The 13020-nt window shown below is 36.1% G+C and overlaps 1 protein-coding gene across 1 annotated transcript in view; it reads left to right on the forward strand.

Moving 5' to 3' along the window:
* Positions 1 to 6375, forward strand: part of FSTL5 (follistatin like 5) — a gene marked incomplete at its 3' end in the record, with an annotated part of 488681 nt that extends 482306 nt beyond the window's left edge. The window contains exon 7 of the mRNA XM_039244548.1: positions 6255 to 6375. Within this exon, the coding sequence (XP_039100479.1) occupies positions 6255 to 6375 (121 nt within the window). The remainder of the gene's footprint in view (positions 1 to 6254) is intronic.
* Between the last annotated feature and the right edge of the window lie 6645 nt (positions 6376 to 13020).

The raw sequence follows: 13020 nt of genomic DNA on the forward strand, positions 1-13020 counted from the left end.
GATTTAACAGAGATTTAAAAAGATTTTTTTGAAACTATGCTTTAAAAGACCCATTTATAGTTTTGGACATATGAATATAAAAATAATGACAAGTATCAAATATGCTTTTGGCTTTTACAATTATTTCCAACTATTCTTCTTCAGTGAAGGGACTCTTTTCTGTTCTAATTTGGTCTCCGTGATTTGTTTTGCTTGTGATGAATCTTTCTTCTAGAAGCACGCCCCGCGGACTCCTTGTCTACCTTTTGCACACTGGATATTTTACTCTTATATCTATGGTTACCAATTGCTGCTTTTGGGTCATAAGCTTTCACAAAATATTTTTAACTCCAATCGTTAATTGACTTCTCCACAAGTTTGGCTTTCTCACATTTTATCCTGCCACACATCAACTGTCTGCTTTAGTGTTAACCAGAATCATAAACTTTCTTCTTTATGTTTGGCGTTTCCATTCTCTAGCCAAAGAGCCCTGCACTAAGAGTGAGCAGTGTTTTTAATGGTGGCCTGCAGTAATGTAGGGAGTTTTATCACACCTGTGTGTGACAGAGCGACTTTCTTGTTGAGAATCAAGTTCCAAATCCTCTCTTATAGTGCAGGTCATGTGACTTCCCCTGTAACCTTATGAAAGTTCCCCCTGGCAGCTATAGATATGTGGTGTAATTAATCTTATATAATGTAGAGGAATTTTATTTTATTTGACAGTTACTAAAGAAATATTATTTTACAGCTAAATAATATGATGGCCAGATCATACAGTATTATTTTTTTCCTTTTTTCCTGCCACTCCCTCTCTTTACTTTTCCCTTTTCTCTTCCACCCTCTCCTCCTTATCCACATTCTTATTCTTCTCTCCTTCTCTCACTCTCTGTCTCCTTCTCTCTGTCTCTTTCTCACTTGACTGGGAGCACATTTTCATTATTTTTGGGCCTGGATTCAATAACTTGATAGTAATTTTCTTGATTGCAATCAATCTCTAGGAGTATTAGTTACAGGGAAGCTATTTTTAAAAGAAATGCACATGCTTTGAATATAGGTAAGGTCAGAAACAATAGAAAATATATTTTTGGAGCATTGCTGGATGAATTTTGGTAAGTCACTGGTACTCTGATATTTTAAAGATACAAGGATAAAAAAAATCACTAATGGGGCAGGGGGGTTCCTGACCAAATGCTGCTAACACAGTTAATATGGTTTAGGAAAAAAGGAAAAGGTGATTGCTTGCTTCACTAAAAAATTAAATGAATAAAAAGGAAATGTTAAAGGGTTAAATGTAATTTTACAAACATTAGGGAATGAGAAAAAAATGTTGGAAGATACATATTTTAAATCAGAATGAAAAAAATCTTTCTAATCATAAAGCTGATATAATGAATTTAAAAAAATTCCAAACTACAATATTCCACAGAAAATTAAAAGATAAGTAATGCATTAAAACTTTGGGGAATTAACATGAAAAGAAGCAACCTCCAAAGTCAAAAGTTCAAAGAGACAGTAAAAAATCCTTAAAGGATAAATCCTAATCATTACCACACATATAAAAAACGTTTTAATAATATTTATAGTAAAAGATGTTGAGAATTTGCCAATTGCAGTGTGAGGAGAATGAGTACAATTGCACCCCTTCTTGTCACCCTCATTTTCTGCTCCTGAGAAAAGGAAGAGACACACTTGTTGACTTATTTTAAAAGCTCTTGTCTTTTGATTTAAGCCTCAGATCTGCTTTCCTTCTTCCTTTGCCATATGTGCTCTCACTATATATCTGGTCCCTTCAAAATTACTGTAATAATTGACTTCCTTTTTGGGGGCATTTTATCTTGAATGTCTTGTTTGTTCTCTTGGCCTGTCCTTATTCCCAATTCAATCAATGATTGACAAGGAAAGCAGCACAGTGGAGGGGTTTAGGGGTGTAACGCACAGCCTTGGGAGTAAGGCTACCTGGTTTCAAATCCTAGTTCTACTAATTAGGGGCCAAGAGAAACTAAGGGGATTACTTAACATTTTAATATCCTCTGCTATAACGTGACAGGAATTTAATAGATTCTCCTTAGTAGATCCATAGGCTTGTTATATGGACCAAATATGTCAATATTTATGAATTACTTAGAGCAGTCGCTGATATATAATAACTGTCATATAAATGAGGGATAAAATGTATTTTTAATATGTATTTTGCATAGATACTGTGGTTCATTTTCTTTCTTTTAATGCTTACCATGTTTTGTAATGCAGAAGTATTTATTTGTTACATAAGGATATTGGTCATTCTTTTTTTGATTTCTAAACATTTATTATTTTTATTACTTTTTAAAATGTTTACTTTTGATTTTTTTTAATGTTTTATTTATTTCTAGGAGACAGAGAGAGAGACAGCGTGAGCAGGGGAGGGTCAGAGAGAGAGGGAGTCACAGACTGAAACAGGCTCCAGGCTCTGAGCTGGCAGTCAGCACAGAGCCCGAGGCGGGGCCCGAACCCACGAACCGTGAGATCATGACCTAAGCGAAAGTCGGACGCTTAACGACTAAGCCACCAGGGCGCCCCAAAATGTTTACTTTTGAGAGAGACAGAGCATAAGCGAGGCAGGGGCAGAGAGAGAGAAAGACATAGAATCCCAAGCCGGCTCCAGCCTCTAGGCTATCAGCAGAGATCCTGACATGGGGCTCAAACCAAAGATTATGACCTGAGCTGAAAATGGACACTTAACCGACTGAGCCACTCAGGCACCCTACTTTTTTGATGTCTAAATTTTTATACTAAATAAAGATTCTTTCCTTTTATGTTTTCATTTAATTTTTGAGAGGGAGACAGAGTGTGAGTGGGGAAGGGGAAGAGAGAGAGGGAGACACAGAGTCTAAAGCAGGCTCCAACAGCTCAGAGCCTGACATGGGGCTCGAACTCACGGATGGTGAGACCGTGACCTGAGCCAAAGTCAGACCGACTGAGCCACTCAGCAGCCCTTATACTAAATAAAGATTCTAGTGGCCAAAGTGATATATAGTTTTATTTGAACACATATATTTTATATTTAAATATTTCCTATATGACTTATTTTTCAGAAACAGCTTTAATATATAGTCATACCATAAAAGTAACCCCTTTGAAAAATATGAAGTTCAGTGGCTCTTAGTATATTCTCAAAATTGTGCAGCCATGGGGCCCACTGAGTTGAACCTTTGACTCCTGATTTAAGCTCAGGTCTTGATCTCAAGGGGGTGAGATTGAGTGCCATGTTGGGCTCCGGGCTATGTTTGGAGCCTGTTTAAGATTCTCTATCTGACTCTCCCTTTGCCACTCTCCCACTCACTCTTGCACATGCTCCCTCTCTCTCTCTCTAAAATAAACAAACAAACAAATAAGTAATTTTGCTGCCATAATGACTATCAAAGTTTAGAATATCTTCATCACTCCAAAAAGGAATCCAACCTATTAACACTTGTTTCCTATTACCCTATCTGCTCAGCTCCTGGTAACCATTATTCTATTTTCTATCTCTATGGATTTGGCATTCTGGACATTTCATATAAATATACTCATAGAATTTGTGGGTTTTTTGGTTTCATTTTTTTGACTTAGTGTAATGTTTTCAAGATTCATTCATTCTGTAGTATATATCAGTACTTTATTCCTTTTTATAGCCAAATAATATTCTATTATATATCACTTTGTGATATCCATTTATCAATTGGACATATCACTTTGTGTTTATCCATTTATCAATTGATAGGTATTTCAATTGTTTTCACTTTTTGGTTAACATAAGTAATGCTACTATGAACATTCATGTACAGTTATGTATAGATTTTTATTTTTTTAAATTCTTTTGGTTATATGCCTATGAATGAAATTGTTAGACATATGAAACTAACTTTTTGAGGAACTGCCAAAACAGTTATCCCAACAAGCTATTCCATTTAATATTTCTACCAACAATGTTGGAAGGTTCCAATTTTCTCACATTGTCTTCAACGATTGTTATTAGTGTCATTTTTTTTTACACATCCTAGCAGGTGTGGAGTGGTATTTCATAGTGGTTATTATTTATTCCCCTAATGACTAATGATGCTAAGTATCCTTGTATGTGACTATTGCCCATTTGTAATTATTTTTTAAAATAGATATCTATTCAAATTCTTTACTTATTATTTTAATTGGAATATTTGTCATTTTATTGTTCAACTGTAACAGTTATATATATATAACTCCTCTGGGCAGCACAAGTTGTTAATTTTGATGAAGTATAATGTACCCAATTTCCTTGAGTTTGCTCAAATCTTTGCTCAGTGCAGTGGTGAGCTAATGATTGAACAGATATTTCATTAAATGTATTGAATCAATAAGTCTTCCAGACTTGACCTAGGTGCTATATTTCTGCTTTGTACTATACACAGAATGCTCCCATAGGCAGTTACAAGTCTGCCTTAGCCTTCACTTTCTGTCCTTGTGGGGCCTCAGTGTCCATCAGAGACCAGAAATTAGGGATTCTTTTCCTAATTCTAAAATGTAAAGAAAATACATCTCTTTTAGGCACATTTTTATGGCTATCTAAAGTCCCAGAAATATGCAGATCTTTTCATATCCCTCTCTTGACATCACACTCCCACTTTTCATTTTAAGCTTTATTTGTTTCTTTTATTTTGTATTGTTTTGTTTGGTACACCTGTTGTTATCTCCAGTTAGTATCTCCATCATAAGAAGTTGTAATGTTAAACAATTGCTGGTTGTTGTTGTTTTTTTTTTCCCAATAAAGTCCTTAGAGATAGTACTCAAAGCCTTGCTCAAACAAACAGTCACAAAATGGAAGTTCTCAAGGGGCTGCTAGGTAGGGCAAATGGTGACAATTCTCTGGGGATGGGACCTTGTGGAAGAGCTCCAAGCCTGCTCTTCCCCTTCCAGTGCCTGCTAGGATGATGGTTTTCACAGCTAGCAGAATTATGAAGCTAGTGGTTCAAGGCATCCACGCAGCTGTGGAGAGAGGAATGCCACAAATCTCTTTGTTCTTACTGAGATTCCACTACTCTTTTAGAGTGAATGCTCTGTAGATTGGTTGCAAGCCCTTTTTATCTATTTCCAAAGTTCTGAAAAAGTTGATTTTGACAATTACTGTAGTGTGTATTCATTGCCTTTATGGCAGAGAAGTCTTTCTGGTCTTTTCTCTGCTGTTCCAGAGGTGTTTCTTAGATTTGTTTTTGACAATCACTGTGATATCTTTTTTGTCTTTCTTCTTTCCAAAGTGGTCATACATTGTCCCCATAGGTTTGAAAAAGTATGGTTATTTTGTTCTAATGTATTGATTGTTTCTGGGCTTTAAAAAATCGTATTCTATCAATATAGCTATGAATTTTATCTCTGAGACCATACTGCTTTCATCATTTTTAATGGGTAAACATATAACTGAAGGATATAAAAATTAATGAACAAGTATAAGTGTAAAGAACATACTTAAGAGGTATTTGCTCTAGCTACAAATAAAAACAAGGCATTTTACAACTTTATTAATTAAAAATGGACAGCCTCAGGAGTTATGTTCCAAGACTTGCAGTGGATGCTTGAAATTGTGTATAGTATCAAACCCTATGTACACTGTGTTTTCTCCTGTGCCTACATACCTATGATAAAGTCTGAATTATAAATTATGTATAGTAAGAGTTAACAACAATAAGTAATAATAAAATAGAAAAATTATAACAATATGCTATAATAAAAGTTATGGAATGTGGTCTCTTTCAAAATATCTTATTATACTATACTTACATTTCTTGTAGTGTAATATGATAAAATGCTTATGTGATGAGATGAAGCAAGGTGAATGATGTAGACACTGTGATTTAGTGTGAAGCTACTACTGACCTCCTGATGTTACATCAAGAGGAGGATCATTTGCTTTCAGACTGTGGTTGACCATGGGTAATGGAAACTGGGGAAAACATACCCATGGATAAGGGGAGACTGGTGTAAGCTAAATTAGAAAAAATATATATGTGGAAATGGATTTTACATATAAACTCATATAATTCAATTCAAACACTAAAAAAGCTGTATGTATGAGTGAAATTACACTTTTTAAACAAGGCATATCTTGAGAAATGGTAATTATAGTTCTTCCAACTCTCTAAAGACTAATAATGATATTTTGATAATTTAAAAACAATACTTTAGTCTATTTTGCTCCTGAATACACATTTATTTTTAAGTGAATTGTTCAAATACAATTTAAATACAAACAGCTCATTTTGCTTTATTTTATTTCATTTCTATAGGACTTTGGAGATGATGGGTCCTTGTACATTACTAAGGTTACCACAACTCACATGGGCAATTACACCTGCTATGCAGATGGTTATGAGCAAGTCTTTCAGACTCACATCTTCCAAGTAAATGGTAAGAAATATGGTGTTGCTATTATTGTTTTATGCTTCACTATATATTCAAAGAATTTCACAGTTGATTAGGAAGGCAAAACTTTAATTTTTTTTTTTTTTTTTTTTTTAGTTGTGGCAAAGTTTAAGCTTTGTTTTGGGAATTATTGTTAACGTAAAACCTATTTTAATAATAAAAAAAAAATGTGCTGGTGTCTGGTGGCTTAGTCAGTTAAGCATCCAATTCTTGACTTCGGCTCAGGTCGTGATCTCACAGTTTGTCAATTTAAGCCCTGCCGTAGAGTATACTCTGACGGTGTGGAGCCTACTTGGGATTCTTTCTTACCCTCTCTCTCTCTGTTTCTCTCCCACTAATGCTCTCTCTCTTTCTCAAAATAAATAATTTTTTTAAAAAAGAGGTGGTTGAGTGAGTAAATACTAGAAATTTGTACCACTTGTCTCATTGTGAAATATTATAGAGTAACTCATTCTAATTGGAAAATTAGAACATAAGAAATTTAAGTTATTTTTTGAGCTTTAAATATCAACAGTTAGGCAACCATATACCTTTTAGAAACAGAAAAAATTAAGCATGATAAAATTTAATCAGATTATCTGGTTGATCTTATTAATGATATAAAAACTGCCATTTATGTACAGCAAATATTATACTTTAATAATTAACTAAATGGCTGTAACATTGGCCATATAAGCTAATATTATTCTTATAATCAGAGCCTTTTTTTCTGATTTAATTCAAATTTAAGCTTTTTAGTTCAATTGAGAATATAAGATGATATATATAATACATTAATTCATACTGATTCACTTCCATATTGATATATATGTTAATTTACTTTATGATTTACTAAAGGGAGAAAGAACCTAACTTGACCTTTCATAGAAACAACAAGTTGGCTAGTATGATTGGTTTTAATTAAGGGGAGAGTGGCAGATATGAGCTTGGTGAGGTAGTCTGGGGTCAGATCATGTGGAACCATGTGGACCTAATTAAATATTTGATTCCCATTCTGAGTATTTAGTGTATGGAGTGTCATATTCTGACTTATTCTAAAATGACTGGAAGCACCAACTGTTTTTTTTAAACTATTTTAATAGTCTAAGGAAGAGATGATTGTGGCTTAAAATATATTGTTAATGACAAAGAGGTAAAGAGTTGTTAAATTTGAAATGTATTTTGCTACACATTCAATGCAATGCCAATCGAAATTGCACCAGCATTCTTCTCAAAACTAGAACAAACTATCCTAAAATTTGTATGGAACCACAAAAGACCCCGAATAGCCAAAGTAATATTGAAGGAGGCAATACGGGAGGCATCACCATCCTAGACTTTAGCCTCTACTACAAAGCTGTCATCAAGACAGTATGGTATTGGCACAAAAACAGACACATAGACCAATGGAATAGAATAGAGAATTCAGAATTGGACCCACAAACGTATGGCCAACTAATCTTTGACAAAGTGGGAAAGAGTATCCAATGGAAAAAAGACAACCTCGTTAACAGATGGTGCTGGGAGACCTGGACAGCAACATGCAGAAGAATGAAACTAGATCATTTTCTCACACCATATGCCAAAATAAACTCAAAATGGATAAAGGACCTGAATGTGAGACAAGAAACCATCAAAACCCTAGAGGAGAAAGCAGGAAGCAACCTCAACCTCAACCACAGCAATTTCTTACTTGACACATCCTCAAAAGCAAGGGAATCAAGAGCAAATATGAACTATTGGGACCTCATCAAGATAAAAAGCTTCTGCAAGGCAAAGGAAACAACCCACAAAACTAATAAGCAACTGATGGAATGGGAAAAGATAGTTGCAAATGACATATCAGATAAAGGGCTAGTATCCAACATCTGTAAGGAACTAATCAAACTCCACACCTGAAAAACAAATAATCCAGTGAAGAAATGGGCAGAAGACATAAACAGACACTTCTCCAAAGAGGACATCCAGATGGCCAACAGACACATGAAACGATGCTCAGCGTCCCTCATCATCAGGGAAATACAAATCAAAACCACACTGAGATACCACCTCATGCTGGTCAGAGTGGCTAAAATGAACAAATCAGGAGACTCTAGATGCTGGTGAGGATGTGGAGAAATAGGCACCCTCCTACACTGTTGGTGGGAATGTAAGCTGGTGCAACCCCTCTGGAAAACAGTATGGAGTTTCCTCAAAAAATTAGCAATAGAACTCCCCTATGACCCAGCAGTAGCACTGCTAGGAATGTACCCAAGGGACACAGGAGTGCTGATGCATAGGGCACATGTACCCAATGTTCATAGCAGCACTCTCAGCAATAGCCAAAACATGGAAAGAACCTAAGGGTCCATCAACTGATGGGTCAAGAAGATGTGGTATATTTATACAATGGAATACTACATGGCAATGAGAAAGAATGAAATCTGGCCATTTGTAGAAACATGGATGGAACTAGAGGGTGTTAATGCTGAGCGCAATAAGTCTGGCAGAGAAGGACAGATACCATATGTTTGCACATATAGGTGGATTAGGAGGAAACTAATGGAGGATCATGCAGAAGAAGGGGAAAAATAGTTAAGGAGAGGGAGGGAGGCAAACCATGAGAGGCTCTTGTATGCTGAGAACAAACTGAGGGCTGTTGGGGATGGGGGAGAGGGTAAGGGGGGTTGATGGGCAAGGGGGAGGGCACTTGTTGGGATGAGCACTGGGTGTTATATGTAAACCAGCTTGACAATAAACTATTTAAGAAAAAAATTTGAAATATATTTTGACAGTAGATCTGGTGATAGTATTGAGGAATGGCATGTATATATAAAAGAGAATTGAAAAAAAAAAACCAAGAGATTTGAAACATTTACATATATTCTTGTGACATAAACTGAGTATAGAGGAAGCACATTTGGAGACTGAGTGAGATTAATATATGTTTTTTTGGAAAAGTTAACTTCAGTATAATTTCTAAATGGGAATCAAGTCTTCAATTTAGTATGTAAGTTTGGAGGTCAGAGGAGGGTGTCAGCCTAAGTTGTGTATTTATATAATATCAATATACATAAGCTGTATTAAAAGCTATAAATTTGAGCTTGATGAGGTCACTTTAGTAATGAGTATAAATATTTATATTGAGGATTAAGCATTGTAGCTGAGGTTAACAAGTGGAGAAAAGAAAACTTAGAATGAGCACTTTGTGCTTGTAAGAAGTGTATGTGTCCTGAGAAATCAATTTTAAAATGTTGGCAAAAAAGTAGAAAAGATTGGAGAGTTTACGGTTTGACTGTTAGGGACCCTCAAGAGGAGCAGATCTAAGCCTTGCTTTCTAACGTAAACCCAGTTGTAACTAGATGGGGGAAGCCTTGGAAACCAACTTTCAAGGAAGCCGGTGAAGAGGGCAGACAAGGTACAAAGGAGGTGATGCATGCGATTCCCAGTCATCTCAGATGTTTAGAGTTGGACTCTGGATACAGTTGTACCCGAGGATACACAATCTTGAGGACAGAACAACTCTGCATGAGGGATGTTCTCTATCTAAATGCTGCATTTCTGGGGAAATGGCTATTGTTGCAAATCTGGTTCTTTCCTCCCTCTTCCTTGTGATTGTTTACCGACTAAAGGCCTATTTGACAAGACTAATGCTCTGAGGTGTTCATTCTGTTTTGTTAGAGATTCTCCAGTTTTGTTTTGGTTAACAGTTCTCTATTTTATACTCATTCTCAGTCTGACTCTCTCAGTCTAAGGACCAACCGATCAAGTTCTTAGTTTCTAGAGTGGTGCATGGTTCATGTTCTAGCTGCATCAGAATCACATGAAAAAAAGAAACTATCAAAAATGTTGAATGGACTCCACAAGCACTTTCTGGAAATTGATTTGAAATCTGCATTTTGTCAAGCTTCCTAGTAAGTATAATGCACGGTCAAGCATGGGAATCATTCCAAATGACTGTTCTTTAGGAGTTTCTGTTCCTCATTGATGTCTGAAGCAGACTTCTTACACAACTTTACTCATTTGCCGTGCTCCAGCTGGGAAGCCTAAGAAGAAGACTTTGAGGCAAACAGCAGGCTTTCATGTTGCAAGATATGTCCTGAGCAGCACTGGAGAAATGCAGTTTCCCTACTTCATCCTCTCCTGTGAATGAACTGCTTACTCTCTGATCTCAGGTTTTTCTGAAGATGGAATAACAGAATAAAGGAACAATGAGATCTCAGCAATAGAGCCATGACCATCAGTTTCAATATTATGAGCTAATTTAGAGGAATTCAATATTAGCAGTGACTGCCACTGAGATCTAATGCTGTCCCTCTTCTAGAAACAAAGATCCCTGAACCTGGGGGTAAAACTCATCTCTTTCTGTTACCTCCTACTACATTTAATCTATTTCAGAATCTTTCATATACATGTTTCTATGAAGGCATGGGGTTTAGGAAAAGGGAAAATGATATTATTATTGCTGAACATTGGTTGAAAGTGAACAGAGAGAGAACTGTTCCCTTCGGGAGGGAGCATAAGGAAATAATCCTCTTTGCATTGCCTGGATTTTTTTCAGGCAGTCAGGAATGTCAACTATGGAAAGTGAGGAGTTTGTGAGAGTTTCAGTTTCAGGAGAGGAAGAGATAGAAAATAATTATCTTGCAGGCAGGAGGTGATAGAAATGGCAGGCAGCAGTTGGAATGTTGGCAGATCTTTGAGTGCTCTTGAAGTGATATATATACTGATATGTTTTCCTTCAGTTATGGTCAGCTGTAAGTTTGCAATCCTAGAAAGAAGGGATTTAGGTTTAACCCACATTTTATTTTGTCAGGTGAATAAGTGGGAGAAAATTAGCCATGAGGAAACTAAACAGGTTTGTAAGAGAATGATTATAATAATGGACCACAGAACAAGTGGTCAGGTAAGGAAAGTGGTAGGTGAGGAAAGCAATGAAACCGTGAAATATGTGAAATGAAGTGAAATCCTGAATGATGTTTCCAAGTTGATCAAGTACTACTAGGATGAGGTACTAGAGAGGATGGAATGCAATACCATCACTTAAAGCATTTGTTTTTCATTTTTTTTAATGTTTACTTTTGAGAAAGAAAGACAGACAGAACGCGAGCAGGGGAGGGGTGAGAGGGAGAGGGAGACAGAGAATCTGAAGCAGGCTTCAACTCAAGGCTTGAACTCAAGGCTTGAACTCAAGAACTGTAGGATCATGACCTTAGCCAAAGTCATAGGCCTAACTCACTGAGCCACCCAAGCACTCCATTTTTTTTTTTAATGTTTATTTATTTATTTTGAGAGAGAGAGGGAGGCAGTGCGTGGAAAGTGTCATTTTCTAGGTAGAGAGAGAAAATATCAAGCAGGCTCTGCAATGCCAGTGCAAAGCCCGACATGGAACTCGATTCCCTGAACCGTGAGATTACAACCTGAGCTGAAGTCAAGAGTCAGATGCTGAGCCACCTAGGTGCCCCACTCAGAGCATTCTCCTAAGACATCTGCCAATTTCTCCTTATTAGAAACACTTTTAATTAGGTAAAGTTTATGTAAACGAATGTGTGAATCACTAAGGTTTGTTAGGTGTTTAGGGAGCCATCTGCTCTAACTTGCCAGTTCCAGTCTTAGCTAAAAAGCAGAAACAAAGTGAAGAATAACGTGAATTCATCAAAACCAATGATAGTAGATCAAAACTTTGTTCTATGGCATTTTTATCAATGAGGGAAGATAATAAGTGAATTTCAAGGAATCATCTTTAATATTTAAACTTATTTGAAGAAGCCAAAAAGCTAAGTAGAAAATGTATTAGATGTATATCAGTAAGAGATTACCTTCAGGCACTATATCAGAGAACTAAAATGACAGGGGCTTAAAGAAGATACTGGTGTGTGTTTTTTTTAATGCGTAAAAATATTTAGATGAGGTCCTTCAGAATGGCAACTCCACAATGTTATCATTATCCTAACCCTCCCCTATTGTGGTTAGAAATGGTTTCCATTCTCAGTGTCATCCCGTGTTTTCCGAATGGTAGTGGAAATTCCAATCATCATGTTCATATTTCAACAAGGAAAAAGGAAGAAAGAGGAAGGCAAAGTAGCACCTGACCTCTGAGACAGCAGTTTTGAAATAAGATTAATGGAAACATCAACAATAAGTTCCATTGACCCTCTGTAAATGCAAAGATTAAAATAAATTTCTCCCATCCAAGTATTAACCAGGCCTGACCCTGTTTAGCTTCCGAGATCAGACGAGATTGGGCACGTTCAGGGTGGTATGGCCATAGACTATATTTCATTGACCGTCTTGTTTTACCATCCATAGCAATTAAGTGTTCAGTTATTTACAAGAAGGAATAAATATTGGGTAGGTAAGTAGCCATATGACTTGCTAAACAAGTGATTTCTTCTTTTTTTGGTGGTTTGCTTTCCTTTGGTTTTATGGTGTTTTATATTTGGCATAATAACTTTAAACATATATTTTGAGTATAAATAAGTAGACTAAACTTCAGATCACTCAGAATATTATTATAAGCCAATAACAAAAGAATAGTTGAGCATGAGCTGTGACATTGGAAAAATACAATGAAAATGCAAGAAAATGCAAATTAGATTAGCCAAATGGTACATTTATAGACCCGATAAATCTCTAAACTGGTTAAACTCATTTTCTATTCTTCATCCACTT

This window comes from Hyaena hyaena, unplaced genomic scaffold (genome assembly GCF_003009895.1).
Source record: "Hyaena hyaena isolate Hyena2069 unplaced genomic scaffold, ASM300989v1 scaffold_244, whole genome shotgun sequence".
In the NCBI taxonomy this organism is placed as follows: Eukaryota; Metazoa; Chordata; class Mammalia; order Carnivora; family Hyaenidae; genus Hyaena; species Hyaena hyaena.